The sequence below is a fragment of the Alternaria arborescens genome (genome assembly GCF_004154835.1).
Source record: "Alternaria arborescens strain FERA 675 chromosome Unknown contig_8, whole genome shotgun sequence".
In the NCBI taxonomy this organism is placed as follows: Eukaryota; Fungi; Ascomycota; class Dothideomycetes; order Pleosporales; family Pleosporaceae; genus Alternaria; species Alternaria arborescens.
Window position 1 is genome coordinate 976902 of NW_021167863.1, and position 17137 is coordinate 994038.

A 17137-nucleotide genomic window follows, 5' to 3' on the forward strand; every position below is an offset into this window, starting at 1 on the left:
GAACTTTCCACCCAAGCTTCTGCGCATACGAACGTGTCAATCACGAACCTCCCGATAGTCCGATCATTTAATCACAAAGATGTTCATTTTCTACGCTGAAGTACTCATGAGAGGAGTTTACAGCTTTCATTTCGTCGTAGTGTTCATTGAAAACGTTGTGAATGTCTCTGGAGTTAGGTTTCAATTGCTTGATCTTCAGACATATAAGTTGCCTCGTAGACTGAAAACCAGGTGAGATGCATACTAATTCGCTATTGTGATGCCTGTTGCCAGACTTCAAGTAACGATGTATCCGAGGAAACCCCGTAAGTATGCTGATCGAGCCTTTCTCGTTTTCGTCTTCTCTCAGGCTCTTTTGAAAACCCATTATTTCAACCTGTATCCATCTCCATTATATGGTCCATAGATCATTTGACTATTGTCCAATCGGCGATGGAACACATGGCAGCCTCTGGGTTAATTGTCTATCCATTACATCGTTGTTTGCTCTCTCAGCTGAGCAGTGCGGGCGTCGCTACCCTCTGCTTCAACCAGTCACATGGGAGCGCGTCACTAGCGGCAACGCCAATTGTTGCTCTTTCCGTCTACGGTGTTTGTATACACTTTAATTTCAATCCATTTTTCTTTCAGATACAATTCTTGCACCAGAAAGTCGCCCACCATGCCAGGATTGACTGTCTGCAGAGGACAAGCTGTATCACTGGTTCAAGATCAAGATATCGTGCTCACAACCGAGCCTGGTTTGGTATGCCGCTTCCACCTGCGTGCTTCATCGACCACTGACCTTACGTGCAGTCCAATTTGACAATCACTATCATCGGTGCCGTTGGGGACGATGGCGTCAAGCACGTTACGGATTTACTTGTCGCCTCAGACATCTGCAAAAAGTCACCCTACTTGAGGGCGCTTCTTGACGATAGCGACGACAAGTCGGAGCTAACCTTTGGCGGAGATGCCACATCCAAACACGATGACAAAAACAAAGAGGCTGCCATAGTATGGCTTGCGAATCTTCACGAGCTTTCAGAGCAGCGTTTAGACGAATTGCGCCTCTTTGACGTTTCACTACTAGGCGTCTGGGAAGTCATTGCACTGTGGGACTCCCACCATGACGGCGACATCAAGGAACACTTGGGTGATTGGTTCAACAAGTGGTATGAGAGGAACATGGTCAAGGCCAACTTGACTGTGCCGATTGCTCAAGCTCTTGCATACCCATGCTATATGTTCAACCACGCTATCGGCTATGCACGCGTCACCAAATACCTCGCCTACGAGCACGTCGGACACGTCAAGGAGCGCCCACCCAAGGGCTTCAAGGGTCCTAAGCACCTTCATATTAACGAGCGGGTGTTCATTGGTAAGTCTCTCTCATCTTTCGATCCTTGTTTCTCTTTTGTTTATCATCCCTCTTCCATTTGTAAAAAAAAGGCATAAGCCGGGAAACGTTGAATACCAATATCAACGAATAGGTCCTTTGAATCATGCCCGTGGAGGTCTGCGTAACTCCCTACACAAGTCACTGTACTCCCGCGTTGGTAGGATCCTTCGCTCTGATTCTTCGCTATGTTCCTGTTGGGACGCTACGATCGGTCGCTACCAGCTTGCCCTCACCAAGTGCGATGCGTGGCCAGTCGACGACGTCCTCAACTACTCCAGCATCGGCCAGGTCGTGCGTCGCCTCAAGGCCTTCGATTACGCGTATACTCCAAAATGTAATCGCTGCCGTAGCATCGACTGGGAGACCATCGTCCTCAAGGCTATTTCTAATACACTTGAATACTTCAACGGCATGTGCCTTGACTGTATGGATCGCAGCAAGCCTCGTGGAGACAACTTGGACGAGGAGTATGAGACGCACAATCAGCCTGTGGGAGGTCGCTGGGACACGCAGTGCCGCATCAAGCATGGACAGCCTACGTGGTACATCTCATGGCTCGGCCGACCGGACATGCGCGAGAAGATTCTCCGCGGTCCTGACGGCTACCGCGCACCTGAGGAGGAGTAAGTGTCTCAAGACGGGTGAATACAGCAGAGCATCTGAACCACATCTTGTTCACTTTCCTATCTGAATCTGTTCGGATGAGACTCATAGGGTGGTTGGGAGAAAGATTATGCAGTCTCTTTGGCCTGTATTGAGCCGAGTGGGTGGTCTTTACTGGAGCTGTCAATCACGAAATACAATGTGCAATATTTAGTGCATTGGAGTCAAATCCAGGACGAACAATATGAACTTCATGTGATTCATTAAATACTAAACGCTCACAACATCGGGTATCTCCAGGCCTATCGTACACTTATCGTAGCGCCAATAACAAAGGAAACGGTTTCATTACCCCAGTCCAATATGCTTAGTACACACGGCGGGCGTTCCGGCCGTCAGTGCCATGCATGCGGCGAGTGCCAGCAGCCTGTGTATTGTTAGTAAAGCACAGTGTATTATGAATGACAGTTGCTTACCTTGAGACCGGGTCTGCGCGTCAAAGAACCTCGTAGCTTCATCAACGCTCCACTGACCTTGTCACCCATAGTGGCATGGCGCTTATGGTGATGGACGGGAGCGGCAGTAGTAGCGTGACCGTGATGACCACCAGTGCGAGTCGTCCTGGTGGTTGTAGTAGTGGTAACGGTGGTGCCGCCCGTGCGCTTAGTGTGTGTGCGACGGTTTCCACCAAGAAGGCGGGTCTTAAGGGAAGGGCGCGCTGCACGTGTAGTGCGTGGTGAGGTGCGCACGGCAGTGCGGGGAGCGTGGCGGCGGGCGAGAGGCATGATTGCTTAAGTTGGTTTTGGTAGGATTAGGTTGATTGAGGTATTGATGAGTTGTTTGTAGGGTTGAAAGTTCCTAGAATCGATTGCTTGTGATTGATAGTTGGTGTTGATGTGTGAATTCACAAAGCGTGCTATAACTTCCATCTTATACTTCAAGGCACAATGCCCAGTCCTTTCGATCTGATCCTCTCCAAGTCCCTGGAATCAAGTTCTACCTTGCCCAGCACCCTGTATAGGGCTGCGATCGACTATCTAACGTCATGCAGGGACCCGTGCAAGATTGTACCCCGACGCATGAGTCGTGGCGCATGACGTGCCCTAACATCCTCTAACGGCTTTGGTGTGGCTCACTCAATGTAAGAGCGAGTTACGATGGCCGTTGGTGCTAGGGTCTTAGGATCGAAGTGAAAGGGCGAGGCTGGATGCGGTCATAGCGCGTTGTGTCTGGACCCTGATTTTAGCGCAGGGGTACGTCATACCTCTGAATAGCTTCATGAGCGTCATCGTAGGAGGATTGTGAGGATTGCAACAACAGCGCCAAGGGGCTGGTGGAGATGAAATTTGACGAGAATGGAATGTTGAATCCGTCGACATTGGTTCTGGCCCTTCCGAACGATGTGAAGTTGGTGGAGGTGTTGTAGGTCTGATCAACTCGATGACGTCGCGACCGAGAAGCTTGGTGGGGTTGCTACAGAAGTTGCCCCGAGTGACTTTCGTAAGTAATCCGAGATGCAGCCTCAATCTTCGTCTCAGCTCAAGCTACTTGTACACTCAAGAAGATATATGTGTCGATCGCAAGGCCGTGCGAAAGAGCGTGTTGAGGCTACGGGTAAGGCTGAAGCGACGTTAGCCGTTCCCACCAGTTCGTGCCAGCATCGATACATCGACCGATGCTATTCTATCGTCGATGGAAAACTTAGCACCGCATTCTCTGATGTTCCGCCTAACTCTCCTACCACACCGGGCTCCACTCTCGCACATGAGCGTGCCGTGACAGCCTTGTGATGTCACAAGAAATCATGAACGTCAATAAAAGTTCCACCTCGAGCCACGATGGCCAGGACAACTTCACCAACTCTACCTTAAACCACACAATTGTGCTCAATCTCTCTGTCTTATAAACTCTTTACTAATTCCGAGATACCCTTACAACAATCACGCATCATGTCTTCTAGCAAGGGCCAGTTCGAGCAGGGTAAATACACACCAAGCTTCTTTCCATGTGTTCCTGCTAACCCAATGTGACAGGCTTCCAGCCCGATGTTCAGCATCAGAAGGCCCCCGGTCTCGAGTCCAAACTCGACCCTCTCCCCAAGGTCGATGAGCTTCCCACACCCGAGGGAGGTGCTGAGAAGTACAAGGCTGCTGGCAAGCTCAAGGGCAAGCGCGCCATCATCACCGGTGGAGACTCCGGTATTGGTCGCTCGATCGCTGTTCTCTTCGCCATGGAGGGCGCCGACAGCTTCATCGCCTACCTCCCCGAAGAGGAGCAGGACGCACAAGATACCAAGAAGATGGTTGAGGAGAAGGGACAGAAGTGCTATACTCTTGCAATCAATCTGAAAGAGAAGGCGAACTGCCAGAAGGTCATCGATGAGGCCGTCAAGCAGATGGGTGGCATTGACATCCTGATCAACAACCACGCTTACCAGATGATGGTAAACGACATCAGCGACCTGTCCGAGTAAGTATCAACCCCGGGTTTCATCTAAGAAATTTTCTAACAACACATAGGGAGCAATGGCTGCACACATTCGACACCAACATCCACCCCTTCTTCTACCTTTCGAAATACGCCCTACCACACATGAAGCGCGGCGCAACTATCATCAACAACGCCTCCATCAACGCCTACGTCGGTCGTCCAGATCTTCTCGACTACACCTCAACCAAGGGCGCCATTGTTGCTTTCACCCGAGGTCTATCAAACCAGTACGTCGGACGGGGTATCCGCGTAAACGCTGTCGCCCCTGGTCCCGTCTGGACTCCTCTCATCCCTGCCACCATGAACGACGATGCCATCAAGCAGTTCACCGCTCCTATTGGCAGGCCGTCGCAACCTAGCGAGATTGCTACTTGCTTCGTCTTCCTGGCTAGCAACGACAGCAGCTCTATTAGCGGTCAGACTATCCACGCCAACGGCGGTACTGTCGTCAACGGTTAAGCATTTACTTCCCTGACTTGTTGCGGACGATGTATCTTACGACTTTATGAGCATGTAAAATATACTCAATGAATGAATCATAATACTGAACTTCTCTTTTCCATATGTTGAGCATTTGTGACGTTACCAGATGCCTCCGCATGTTAGTTGAACTCGACTCGATTACTTAGAAAGATTGAATGAATTAATCTCAAGTCATGTCACGCGTGTTCATCGCGCTATACATGATGATCTATTCCACGTGGCATGTTCATTTTTCATACGCTGATGGTTGTAACAACCTATAAATCCCGTTACCTAGCTATAATACAGTATACCCACTTAAGGGATTTTAGTGGTGCGCAGTCCCATCCTGACGCGGAGTTGGGCCCTCCTTCATCTTCTTCATAATATTGCTTAATTTCGAGCCTCCACCACTTCTTCCTCCTCCTTCAATTTGTGATCCAGAGACTGGTGGCCCCTGGTACGCCGTCTTTCCTGGCACCGCAGATGGTCCTATACTTGGCTGGGAAGGAGGTGGCGGTGCAGCTCCGATTATAGGTGCTTGTTGTTGCTGGTGCTGCACTGGTGTTTGGTCCGCCATATGTGGCTGCTGTTGTTGGTTTGCGTATTGGCGGGCGCGTGCGGTTTCGATTTCCGATCGGCCTTTGTCGATTACGGCTTGGTTTTTTGCGTGGGCGGCAGGGTTGCGACGGTCGAATGTGTCGTTGAATGTTCCGCGGAGGGTTTCTCCCGCGCCCTGAGGTATGGTATTAGTATGTCTTTGTGTGAGTGGCTAAGCGGTTTGAAGGACTTACATGGATACCTGCTGCCGCCGCTTTGAGGTTTGCCATTGTGCTCTGCTTGTTCAAATCATGACCGGCTCGGTATGGGACCGGACGGTTTGGGTCGTTGTTTGGGTTGGAATTGATGCCAGACTGTAGGCTAGGGGGTATACTCGACGGCTGCTGGCTAGGCATGGGCGGCGGCATACCAGATTGCTGTTGCTGGTGCGCGGGTAGCTGAGGGATACTTGATCGCCGTTGTTGCTGTTGTCCCGGTACTGGAGGTACAGGCGGTACGCCTGCCTGCTGTTGCTGTGGTGGCATACCGTCAACAGGCACTTGCCGTGGAACTCCTTGAGGCGGTGTTCTCGCGGGATATGAGAAGTTCGCTCGATTCGGACTGCTAGGAGCAACTGGACTGACAACTTCCTCCATCGGGTTTGGCCGCTGAACACCAGGCGATACCGAGTCCAGCTCTACTCTATGCCGAATATTGTTCTTCGCGGGAATGGGCGGAGACGAAGAACCCTCGATGTTGGAGACTTGTGGAGACAGTCTGTTGCCTTGCTGGTTATTGTGCATAGGTACTGGCGGGGTTATGTTCTGAGGTATGGCAGATTGTGCTGATAGGCCTGGCCCTTGATGGTAGTGGTTGTCGGGCTGAGGAGGTGCCGGCTGTGGTGGGCTGGGACCAGAAGTGTGCACGCTTTGTGCAGAGCCAGTAACACTGTCGCGGGGCTGCTCTACGGTGGTGGAGCCGCCTGGGCCTGTCGTAGTGGTTGTTGTCGTTGTCGTGGTCGTTGTGACTGTGACGATGTTCCCAGTGCCGGCATCGCGGTACGTCTCCCTGCCCACATCCTCATGGCTTGAACGACTTTGGAGTGTTTGTTGAGTCTGTTGTGGAGGCGCAAGGGTATTATGGTTCTGTGCGTTTTGTGGTGTAATTTGAGCAGGAGGTGCTTGATTGTTCGTGGCAGGTGGGTGGTGGTACTGTTCACCGGAGACGGGACGAGCTTGGTTTGCGAAGCTTGGATCTGCGCTGCTGCGCTCGCTACTGAAATATGCCGAGTCGGCATCCCTACGGGCCTTTTCCTTTTCTTCTTCCTTGTGAGTGTGGTTCAGACTATCCTTCGATGTCTTCTCTTTGGAAGAGAACGGATTGGACATGCGCCATTTTGATCGCTTTTCCTTCTCGGCGGACGTCATGTTCTCGGAGCCAGACATAGGTTGCGAGGATTTAGCTGCTGGTTGACCACTCAGGCCTCCTGTCATCTGCTCAAGCTCTTGTCGTTCGCGACTCTTTCGCTTTTGAAGTTTGGCAGGCTGTCGGAAACCGTCATCCATTGCCAGCGGTATACCCAGATTCGGTTTGAGGAACGGACCCGGATACGATGCACACGCGAAGAATTGGTCCAAAGAACTATGATCGGAGCTTTTGGTCCTAGAATAAGAAAATACTGAAGAGATCCCAATCAATATGTGAGTGTGTCTAGAGATGCATCGTATCAGTAGCGGGGAAGCCTTTGTATCGAGGACGAAACCCGAAGCAAGGCTTCTCTGCCCGCTGAAGACCCCATGATATCATACCGTAGTTCTGTGGCGCAGGGCAGGTGTGGCACCCAATGGGGGATAGCCATCGCGCGGCGATCAGTGGAGGGACGGCTGACAGGCATGGATGTTGACGCTCAATGATGATGGAGGGAACCCTGCCAGCGAGCTATCCAAGTTTTCGGTCTGCGCTATGCTTCGCGCAGCTAGGCCATCCGGACCAATCTGGGACGTGTGAGGATTTGGCATTTACTAGTACACGGCAGAAGCATTCAATCGACACTTGCTCACATCCTGAGATATATGGTTTCTTCATAGTGAATGGTGTACGAGCAGCCTTGAGGTGCTGCCCCCCGCACTCAGCCTTGAGCTCAGCCGCCCGGGTTAGCTCGAGGTAGTTAGTGGGGCTGAACATTATAATCTCATCGTGGGCACCAAGTTTCGAAAAGCATCTCAACACTCTTGTGGTCACGATCAAACGCTTCTCTTATTCTTGGAAATCATATCACTCTGTAGCCACATGTAGTCCAATCATGGCAGAGGTAATAGGTCTGGTCGCCAGCGTCGTGCAATTGGCCGATGCAGGTCTGAAATTGTCATCGGCGCTGTACCAATATGCTGATGGGGTGGCTACTGCCGATCGAAGAATCAAGAATATCGCGAACGAAGTCAAACTTACAAGCTTCGTTATCCAAGAGCTAGGGGGCATTTTTGAACAAAACAAGACGGCAAACCTGATTTCGGGAAATGCAATTATAACGGCGAAGGAAACGATCAAAGAGTGCGATGCTGTGTTTACAGAGATCAAGGTGATAGTCGACAAGACCAAGTCAGGAAAGATGGGCCGATTTATGTTACCTTTCCGGGATAACAAGATCGAACTCCTACGAAGTCAGATCGACAAACTTAAGAGTACATTGCAGCTGTTGATGCAGGTACTCATATTTGCCCAGCAAGTTTCGTCAAACAAGCTCAGCTACGAGGCCGAAGCAGAACAACGAAAAGAGATCATACAATTGAGGAAAATCGCGAAAGAAGCAGCCGAAAAATACGAGAAGTCGCGGAGAAGCTTCAGTATAAGCGATGATGGTACCGCTGTGAATGATGACGAGCGGTCCCTACAAGAGGGTGATGGATTTGTGTCGCCTTCTGATTTTTTCAAGGCTGCTTCGTCCATCAGCTCCACGATCAATCCTGAAACACTTGCGACATGTGTAAACCATGTTCGAAACCTCTTGGTAGATATTGAGACATTGCAGCTTGCCCTGGCCAGGGAAGTAGACGGAGATGATCATTCAGATCATCATCAGAAGGCTATTGGGTCTTACTTCATCGCTCGCTCCCATCTCGACAGTGTTTTGCTTGGCAACTCCAAAGCCAAATTCACTAGCACACAAACCCAGCAAATCATCAGCGAAACGAGTGCCAAAAGCGCTGCATCAGAGCTTCAGCGAAAGTCGGTGCCTGATGCAGCACACGAGAAGTTACCCTACAGGCATACCGATACCGCTTCGTATGCTGCGATAGTAGCAAAAGACACAGAACGAGTGTCTCGGCCAGAATCTTCGCCTGAAGAAGTACTGAAGATAGGAGAGCAACGTCTTCGAAAGTTAGCCCAAGAAGAGGTTCGACGAAGAGAGGGGACTGTTTCCTCTGCAAGAGACGCCCAATCCCCCAAGCGGCTTTCACTTTCGTCGCTCCAGCCATCGCAGTCGACCCGCGATGGCTCTCGTTCACCTTCCGGGTACTATCTCGTAGAAGAACGTCGGCCATCTGCGTCTAGTACGGGCCCTCTTCAAAACGGCCCTGGTCCCAAAAGAGATAAACCTAAACCGAGACTGGTTCTCGCTCATGCTCCTCCACCTGCACAGATTGCCTCTGAATACGATGTAAAATCAAATGCATCGTGCAGCTATACATCATCCCAGCATTCTTCTCCAAGCGCATACCAAGGTCATAAGACACGCGAGCATTCGCGTTCCCAGCGAGGAAATAAAGAAAGGGATATCAGGGCGAGTTCGGGGGCTTCAAACTCCCTACCCCCTAGACTAACATTGACGAAAACTCAGATACAGGAACAAAAAGAGTTACTAAGGGCAGAGGAAAAGGCGAAGACACATCAAAGAGATGGTAGGTAGACCCGAATGGTATCAAAAGAGGCACAATGCTTGCATATCTCTATACCATGAAAACTAAGAAAACGTTGCTGACGCTATTACCAACAGTGCCTAGAAGACGGAAAGATTCACAACAGAAGCTGAAATTGGGCGACTTCCTTGGAAATCAATGTAAGTTCATGGAGACCCTATACTGCAACAAATTACTGATACAGTGTAGCACTCGGATCCTGGGCAGACGAGATGGAAGACGGGCCTAAGAAAGTCCAAACAGAAAGAGGAATTTTTGTCTCCAGTAGAGGCAATTCCAAACCATCCGATGTTGACGAGGTGGACGAATTATTGAGGGAATGGACTACCGTGCTCGGATGAATATTTGGTAGTTGGTATCGCAACAGTTCCACGCTTGTTGATTAAAGATGTTACATGCTAAGAACACGCTCTGATTATTAAACTAAAAGACCCTGAACAATTTGACAAGGAACTACAATGTGCTGTCTCATCCAAGCAGCGTCCGATATCGACTTTGTCGGACCGTCGCACACTCCCAACCCTACATTTCCCGACATCGCCATCCCCCTCCGATATCGAAAGCCCAAGCCAGCCCAGGCAATCCGTCCGCGCAAAACATCTTTTCCGCGCATGTTTTCCGAACCCGGCAGCTCACCACGGCTGCTGTGCAACGCGACACTTTCGCGCCCGGCCAGATTGCGCCGTGGCCGAGCGGAACGCGTTACTAGTTGTCTAGACATCACCGTACCACACATCCGCCCACGTCTCGGCCTTCTCTGACAAGAAAATTTCACGTCATGTCGCGCGCGTGGGCGGGCCTAGCCAGGACCGGTAATGAGCTATGCTATCTTCTGCATTTGGGCTTTTTTGCTTCTTTCTTTGGTGGGGTCGGGATTTTTACGATTCTGTTTGGGCGGGGCATGGCAAGAAGCAGGGGTATGGGGCGCGTGGAGGGGCAGACAGGCAAGCTGAACGCCACGTTTTTGTGCTGCGAAGTTGAATTGCTTTTCCTATAGGGGGCTTGGTGACGTGCTGAGTTTTTGACTCGCGATCATGCTTGTGCTTCGAAGATGATTACCTATCTTGGAGTCATGCCACAGCTGGCAAGTGCGCCTGAAGGTTCACCGGGTACAAGTCCCGGTTTTGGCTTGGAAAGAGCTTGTGCAAATACAGTGTATTGGGAAGGCACGCTTGTAAAGTAAGCATCAGGCTCACAGAATGAGAGAGTAGATGATGAAGTGTATCATGATCATATTCATGTAAGGTATCTATGTACAAGTGAAAGCATCCAGCTTCCGAACGCCAAATCCAATGAGAAGGTATCGTAAGGTATCATATACAAAAGGCAGCCCGCTTAGTAGCGACCCGTTCACCACCAGTCACCCTGGTCGTGCATGGCAGCAGCGACCTTGCGGAAACCGGCGACATTAGCACCACCAACGAGGGATGGGAACTCGCCCTCGGCAGGAGTGAAGTACTCCTTGGCGGTACCCAGGCAGTTCTCGAAGCAGTCCTTCATGATGCCCTTGAGCTTCTCGTCAACCTCCTCGGCAGTCCATGACAGACGCTGAGAGTTCTGGGCCATCTCGAGACCAGAGACGGCGACACCACCAGCGTTGGCGGCCTTTCCGGGTGCGTACCAGATGGCCTCACCCTTCTTCTCGCGACGGTGAGCCTCAAAGACATCAATGGCCTCCTGTGTGCAACCCATGTTGGAACCCTCAGCGATGAACTTGGCGCCAGACTCAATAAGAGCCTTGGCCTCGTCCTCGGAGACTTCGTTCTGGGTCGCCGAAGGAAGAGCAACGTCAACCTTCTTGACCTCCTTCCATGGGCGGGCACCCTCAATGTACTTGAAGTTGTGGTTCTCCAGGGCAGTAAGAGCCTTGCGCTCCAGCTTGAGGGCGGCGATCTGGTTGATGACTTCGGGAGTGAAGCCCTTGTCGTCTTCGGCGATCAAAGCACCCTTGCTGTCACTGAGGGAGATGACGGTTGCGCCAAGCTCGATGAGCTTGAGAGCAGCGTACTGAGCGACGTTTCCGGAACCAGAGAGGGCGACGCGCTTGCCCTTGAAGGACTCCTTTCCTCCAGACGCGTAGTTGATCATGTGCTCAACGTAGTATACGAGACCGTAACCGGTGGCCTCGGGACGGATCAGGGAACCTCCCCATGAGCCGCCCTTGCCAGTGAGGACACCCTCCCAGCGGTTGCGCTCCGCTCGGTATGCGCCAAAGAGGTAACCGATCTCGCGACCACCAACGCCGATGTCGCCCGCAGGTACGTCTGTGTCGGCACCTGTAGTTTACGTAAGTGAAATGTTCCTAGTGGAGAAGCACGAAAGGAGCGCGAACGTCGCCGACGGGGCAGTGCCAGACGGACGGAAAGATAGGGCAACATGAATGCGCCGGATCTCGTTGGTCTGCTGTCGGAAGAGTATGCGAACCCGTTGAAGGGTGCATGCCCCACTGAGGCTGGAAGTGACGCGCAGGTACGCGCTAGGGTCAAGACCTACCGATGTGCTTGTTGAGCTCCCTCATGAAAGCAACGCAGAACTTGCGGATCTCGTTGTCGGACTTGCCCTTGGGGTCGAAGTCGCATCCTCCCTTGCCACCGCCCATGTTGACTGTTTGTGTTTGTTAGCTTGATGTTCTTATGCGATCGGCTCGGGTATGACGTACGGCCGGTGAGAGCATTCTTGAAGATCTGCTCAAAACCCAAGAACTTGAGGATGGATAGGTTGACGGTAGGGTGGAAGCGGAGACCGCCCTTGTAGGGACCGAGAGCGGAGTTGAATTGCACGCGGTATCCCTTCTGGACCTGGCACTCGCCCTTGTCGTTCTCCCAGACAACGCGGAACTGGATGATGCGCTCGGGGACGGAGACGACCTCAAGAGCCTTCTTGTATTCGGGGTTCTTGGAGAAGAGGGAGGAGGCCTCGAGGGTGGAGACGAGCTCTATGGAATGTTAGATGGAGTCGCAAATGGTAGAGAGCATAGAGTCAAAGTAGTAACTCCATGATTCTGCAGCGACATGACGCATGAGGTGGAAACGTACCCTTCCTGGCTTGCTCAAACTCAGGCTCAGACATTGTGATTTGATGGATTGTATTGGTGACTGGTGGAAGAAGTAGAGTGACAGAATCCGACACAGTTGGAGAGTCAAAGGTTGATGGAGAGAAGGCACAGGAGAGACAGTCTGGTATATATAATTACAGTTGACGGAAGCTAGATAGTTCGCCTGGGCTCGCGGTGACGGTACGGGAGAAAGTCGCACTCGATTTGAGTACGTCACAGAGGCCGGAAGATTGGGGTCATGGACCCTTCTCAGTGGTCAATGGGATCTACTGCGCGCCATGTTGATGCAAACCATGGTGTGCACTTTTTCTACTGATAAGGATCTGGCCAATGGGCGGGCGAGGACAAGTATCGCGGGGTGTTTGCACGTGAAGTAGCGGGGGCTCCGGCCACCTCAGGCTCGTGGCGGCCGTGTAATTGTCGAGGGTCAAACCATGGGAGGCGACGTGAAGCCGACGTCGGCGGGCGAGCTTGTTACGTTGAACATTCGCTAGTGTCTTGTCAGGGTAAAGGCAAAAGGCAGAGAGAGTGGGAGAAGCCGGGATGTGGGCAGGCGCTTTGGCCAGACAAGATTGTCTTGGCGATGCGGCGGCCTCCGCGGGTATGCATCTTTTGACTTGTTGCAGCGGAGATGCCGCAACATTACTGCTTCGTACATGCCACGTCAGTTTAACAACCTCATACTCCTACACAATACGGAGATGTCCTTGATGCGACATTGCACAGCCTCGTTAACTGTCGACGCGCCCTCCGGCATCAAGCAGATGCATCTGTTGCAGTCGTTGAGCTGCAAGATGACGGCTAAAGGCTCCCAAGTAGTAGCATATTGAGGTTTGCATAGTCATGCATCGAATATACGCATAGAATATCACATTGGTTTTTTTAACCGTGAAGAGGGCGATGCTCCCACCTTTCATAAGCTGGCACCCCCACGCGCGAATTCTCCGCCTCCACACTCAATCGCAATCGGTAGGATCCCAATCTGGAGAAAAATTTGTTTGTCAGTAAAGGCAGCGGGATGAGGGTGTTCATGTGACTGTGTAGACCAGACAGTTCAAGGAACTTACCGGTCACGAGATACTCGTCCAATCCGTCCATCGTCTCCATATCGCCATCCTCGATTTCGAAGCCTCCAACCTCCGAGTTCTCGATGATTCGCTCCTTCTTCACACTCTTAGGCAGCGGCACATAGCCGTGCTGCAGGCTCCAGCGGACCAACAGTTGGCCCGGAGTGCAATTGTATTTCTTGGACAGGGATACAATTTTGGGGTGCTTCATCCGCAAGGCTCGGACGAGGGGCGCGTATGCCTCTACAACAATGTTATGCTGTTGGCAAAAGGAAGTAATATCCTTCCGTCTAGTGTCCAGAATCAGTATAGTCATACACATAGTTCACACAGGGAGCTCACGTGTTGAACGGGTGAACCTCGATCTGATTAACCGCTGGAGGTATCGTAGGATTCGAGTCCAATAATTCTTGCAGCTAGACTGTTATTAGTGATTGACTTCGGCGACGTTGGAAGTCTTGTGATGGCCATAGCTAGACTACAGATCCAATAAGGGGGTTACAACGACTTTCCCATCCCGGGTATACGTTCGCACTAAAGGTAGGATACGGGGCTACCCGAGACAACTAAAGCAAAAAGACGGGAACCAGGGTCTACTTACATGTTTGACTCCATAATTGGAGACGCCTCCAGTCTTGACTTCGCCGTCGTGAATTGCGTCCTCCACCGCTCGCCAGCTATCAAGGCGCGCTTGCTTGCCTCCATATGGAGAATGTAGCAGGAACAGGTCGATGTAGCCAAGACCTGCTTCCTTGACTGATCTCTTGATAGCTTTGCGAGCCGTCTCGTATGCGGAGTTGGATGCCAACTTGGAAGTAAAGTGGATGTCTTCGCGTTTGAGAGAGTCTGTGTTTGCATCACTTGAGAGAAAGTCCGAGATGGCTTTTCCGGTCTCTTTCTCGTTATGGTACATCTGAGCTGAGTCGACTCTGGGTATACGTCATCTATCAGCTGCGGTACAAAGGTTGTGCCCCGTGATGCTACTCACGCTCGGTAGCCAGCCTGCAATTGTGAGCATGGCGTTTACTGATAATCAGGAACAGCCGAAACATACCTCCAACGCCCATCGGACGGCTTGATAAGTCTCTTTCCCGGACGTCAAATAGACGCCGAGATGAATCGTTGGCATTGATAAGCCATTAGGAAGCTGCCAAAGTTAGACACGGGTGGCCAGTTGTACAACGATCGTCAACGCACCTTAGTCCGCGACGCCAATGAGAAGGAGGATTGTGCCATGTTCACTGCTGGGGCTATGTTGTGCATAAACCAAAGTAGATCTGCGATGCTGCAAGAGGCAAGCCACGATAGCGGCAGAGTAAATGGATATCCTCGGCGAAATGGTTACATCATGGCTCGCTTGCGACCGGGGTCTTCACTTTATTGTGGGCGCGTCACGATCACGACTTTGAGATCTCAGATGCAGCGGCTATGGCTGTGCAGCGTCCCCGGTCAACTGCACCTGCAGTAAAGATGGCGTTACACATGCAAAAGCAAAAAGGCGATATGTGTGTGTGTGTGAGCAACCTATAGCGCCCGCCAACTGTGTCGTGAGGACGGTGCTTGCCGATTGGGGCGCGTTCCTCTAACCTTTGCACCATGCGACTAGCTCTCGCCGCGATAGACCCGAGTGCCCAGTGCCCGGTCGTACAGTGTCTCGTTAACTCGTATGGCAGCCTCACCGAGGGCTTGAGGGCTTGAATGATCGGCGAGGAACGGTTCTTCTTCAGCCTGATGCGCTGCCGTGATACTGGAAGGGACAGGCAGCGCATTAGTGGGCGCCCTATTATTGTGGCTCTCGGACACACGAACATCCGTTTTACATCCCATGGCTGTGGATCCCCTACCACGATTGACGAGATCTATAGCCAGGGTGTTTGAAGGCGCCTGTCATTCTAGTCATTCTAGCCAACTTGAATGATGACAAAAAGGATCCAACGCACTCAGAGAGGCTCAGAAGCGAATCTGGCTCGACGCGCCTGGATCTCGGCGTCTCCGTCGATGTATGCCAACTGTCTGGGGTCGCAAAAGGACCATCATTGCGCAGCAAAATCTACAAGGAACGTTAAAAAGGGGGGCAGCGTTCGGCTGAAGCGCGCGCAAGCAACCAACGACAGCACAGGCAGCGCAGTCTTAACGACACTTGGTTTACACAGTTTTTGAATAGACCGACTTTGGGGCCGTCGACCATCCGCCAACCCGCGAACTGCGAAGCCACCATCTCCGTCCCCACCAGGCTTTATGCCGCCGCTAATTGGCTCGGCAGCCTGAATCTACTTGTGAAGGGTTAGAGGAGCCCGCGTGGCTCGACTTGATCACCACCGGGATTATTCTCAAATCGAGTCCATCTCACGGAGGCTTCAATAATTCCTCGCAAGGTTAGCAGGGCGGCGTCGACCGAAGCCACACCATATAAGCAAGTTCAAAGCCTCATCATCTGTATACTCAACCTCTTGCATGTATAAAGCATCTTATCGCGCCCGCTATACATGCTGCCATAAGCCCAAGCAACAAACATATTGCAGCAGCCTTAAACTAGCCGCCCACTGGGTCGTTTCGTCATTGATCCTACTTCTCGTCACAACCTGTCAGAAACCTGAGACCCTGGCTTCCTTGGGCTTCCTTAGCTAAACCCGACATTTTGCACCGGCACGTTTATTTGACATTGGTTGCACCCAGCTCGGTAAGTTGCGAGCTGCGAGCACACAAACTGGTGTTCTTCTCCAACCAGCCAACCAGCAGTGCTGACTTTTGCCGTTCCTGCAGTAGCCCCTACTGCCCTCCATCATGGCGAATTTACCCGGATTCACCACCAACTTTCCCGCGGGATACCCAACCTTTCAGACAGGGCGTGGTGGAACTTTTGCGCGCGGTAGCACCTCTTCAGGAGGCTCGCCATCTGTCCCAAACGCATCTTCCGAGCCACACTTCGACATCTTCGACTGGCACCCGGCGTATCAGAGCTGCCAGCGCTACTTCCTCGACCATGCTCAACACGATAACGGCGTACAGGCCGTTTGTGCCCTCATCAACATCCGCCTGCCATTCCAATGGACACAAAATCCCCTCATGAACGCATCAGGGCCGCTGCCGCACTCGTCGGGCGCTGCTGCTTACAACATGCCTTGGCCCCGCCAGGGTCCTGTCACCAATTCGCGAGGCCAGCCGGCCCCGGCATGGGTGTCCCTTGTGCCCTTCATTCGACGTCTCGTCATCACAGGAATGGACAGTCCAGGAATCATGCACGGCTTTTTCGGCGAGGACTGGAGGAAGGGAGTCGGCCCAATGCACGAGTGTGAGCGTCGCAACTACCTCTTTGCAGCCAAGAGTGTGGGTTGGGCCAAGGTCAAATGCCAGTACGACATGTCGCCGCACGAGTCGGTGCCCTTCCTGAAGCCACTGCAGGAGGTTCAGCTGGCCGAGATTGAGGGGGCCGAGAAGACGTGGAGTCAGTGGCTAGCCATGGAGGACTGGATGGTGGGCCCACGCGCACCGGATGCGGACGACCAGCCACAGGATGCTCGTCGCCGTCCATCTTGAAGTTTGGCTTGGAGTATGGCGTTGTTTAGTGCACGACAGTGCTCGATGGTCGTCAAGCATCATGGTCGTAATCCACGTCGCACCA

The 17137-nt window shown here is 52.1% G+C and overlaps 9 protein-coding genes across 9 annotated transcripts; 4 read left to right on the plus strand and 5 right to left on the minus strand.

Annotated features, from left to right (window-relative positions):
• Nucleotides 1–661: 661 nt before the first annotated feature.
• On the plus strand, nucleotides 662–2008 carry AA0111_g4580 (hypothetical protein; the record flags this gene model as incomplete). Its single annotated transcript, XM_028650599.1, has 3 exons — nucleotides 662–745; nucleotides 796–1360; nucleotides 1473–2008. The coding sequence occupies 3 exons, from the start codon at nucleotides 662–664 to the stop codon at nucleotides 2006–2008; spliced, it is 1185 nt and encodes a 394-aa protein (XP_028508165.1).
• Nucleotides 2009–2351: 343 nt separating this feature from the next.
• Nucleotides 2352–2769, minus strand: AA0111_g4581 (hypothetical protein; the record flags this gene model as incomplete). Its single annotated transcript, XM_028650600.1, has 2 exons — nucleotides 2352–2411; nucleotides 2461–2769. The coding sequence occupies 2 exons, from the start codon at nucleotides 2767–2769 to the stop codon at nucleotides 2352–2354; spliced, it is 369 nt and encodes a 122-aa protein (XP_028508164.1).
• A 1164-nt stretch (nucleotides 2770–3933) lies between these two features.
• AA0111_g4582 (hypothetical protein) lies at nucleotides 3934–4933 on the plus strand (the record flags this gene model as incomplete). Its single annotated transcript, XM_028650601.1, has 3 exons — nucleotides 3934–3964; nucleotides 4018–4453; nucleotides 4504–4933. 3 exons carry the CDS (start codon nucleotides 3934–3936, stop codon nucleotides 4931–4933), a joined length of 897 nt encoding a protein of 298 aa, XP_028508163.1.
• A 331-nt stretch (nucleotides 4934–5264) lies between these two features.
• Nucleotides 5265–7041, minus strand: AA0111_g4583 (hypothetical protein; the record flags this gene model as incomplete). Its single annotated transcript, XM_028650602.1, has 2 exons — nucleotides 5265–5672; nucleotides 5731–7041. The coding sequence occupies 2 exons, from the start codon at nucleotides 7039–7041 to the stop codon at nucleotides 5265–5267; spliced, it is 1719 nt and encodes a 572-aa protein (XP_028507761.1).
• Nucleotides 7042–7778: 737 nt separating this feature from the next.
• AA0111_g4584 (hypothetical protein) lies at nucleotides 7779–9734 on the plus strand (the record flags this gene model as incomplete). Its single annotated transcript, XM_028650603.1, has 3 exons — nucleotides 7779–9375; nucleotides 9471–9533; nucleotides 9583–9734. 3 exons carry the CDS (start codon nucleotides 7779–7781, stop codon nucleotides 9732–9734), a joined length of 1812 nt encoding a protein of 603 aa, XP_028508169.1.
• Nucleotides 9735–10743: 1009 nt separating this feature from the next.
• On the minus strand, nucleotides 10744–12462 carry AA0111_g4585 (NADP-specific glutamate dehydrogenase; the record flags this gene model as incomplete). The annotated part of the gene is made up of 4 exons (XM_028650604.1): nucleotides 10744–11669; nucleotides 11887–11997; nucleotides 12053–12328; nucleotides 12429–12462. The coding sequence occupies 4 exons, from the start codon at nucleotides 12460–12462 to the stop codon at nucleotides 10744–10746; spliced, it is 1347 nt and encodes a 448-aa protein (XP_028508168.1).
• A 942-nt stretch (nucleotides 12463–13404) lies between these two features.
• Nucleotides 13405–14751, minus strand: AA0111_g4586 (hypothetical protein; the record flags this gene model as incomplete). Its single annotated transcript, XM_028650605.1, has 7 exons — nucleotides 13405–13430; nucleotides 13516–13805; nucleotides 13858–13931; nucleotides 14117–14444; nucleotides 14504–14517; nucleotides 14570–14662; nucleotides 14713–14751. 7 exons carry the CDS (start codon nucleotides 14749–14751, stop codon nucleotides 13405–13407), a joined length of 864 nt encoding a protein of 287 aa, XP_028508167.1.
• A 366-nt stretch (nucleotides 14752–15117) lies between these two features.
• Nucleotides 15118–15342, minus strand: AA0111_g4587 (hypothetical protein; the record flags this gene model as incomplete). The annotated part of the gene is made up of 1 exon (XM_028650606.1): nucleotides 15118–15342. The coding sequence occupies one exon, from the start codon at nucleotides 15340–15342 to the stop codon at nucleotides 15118–15120; it is 225 nt and encodes a 74-aa protein (XP_028508166.1).
• A 957-nt stretch (nucleotides 15343–16299) lies between these two features.
• Nucleotides 16300–17052, plus strand: AA0111_g4588 (hypothetical protein; the record flags this gene model as incomplete). Its single annotated transcript, XM_028650607.1, has 1 exon — nucleotides 16300–17052. One exon carries the CDS (start codon nucleotides 16300–16302, stop codon nucleotides 17050–17052), a length of 753 nt encoding a protein of 250 aa, XP_028508211.1.
• Nucleotides 17053–17137: the final 85 nt, after the last annotated feature.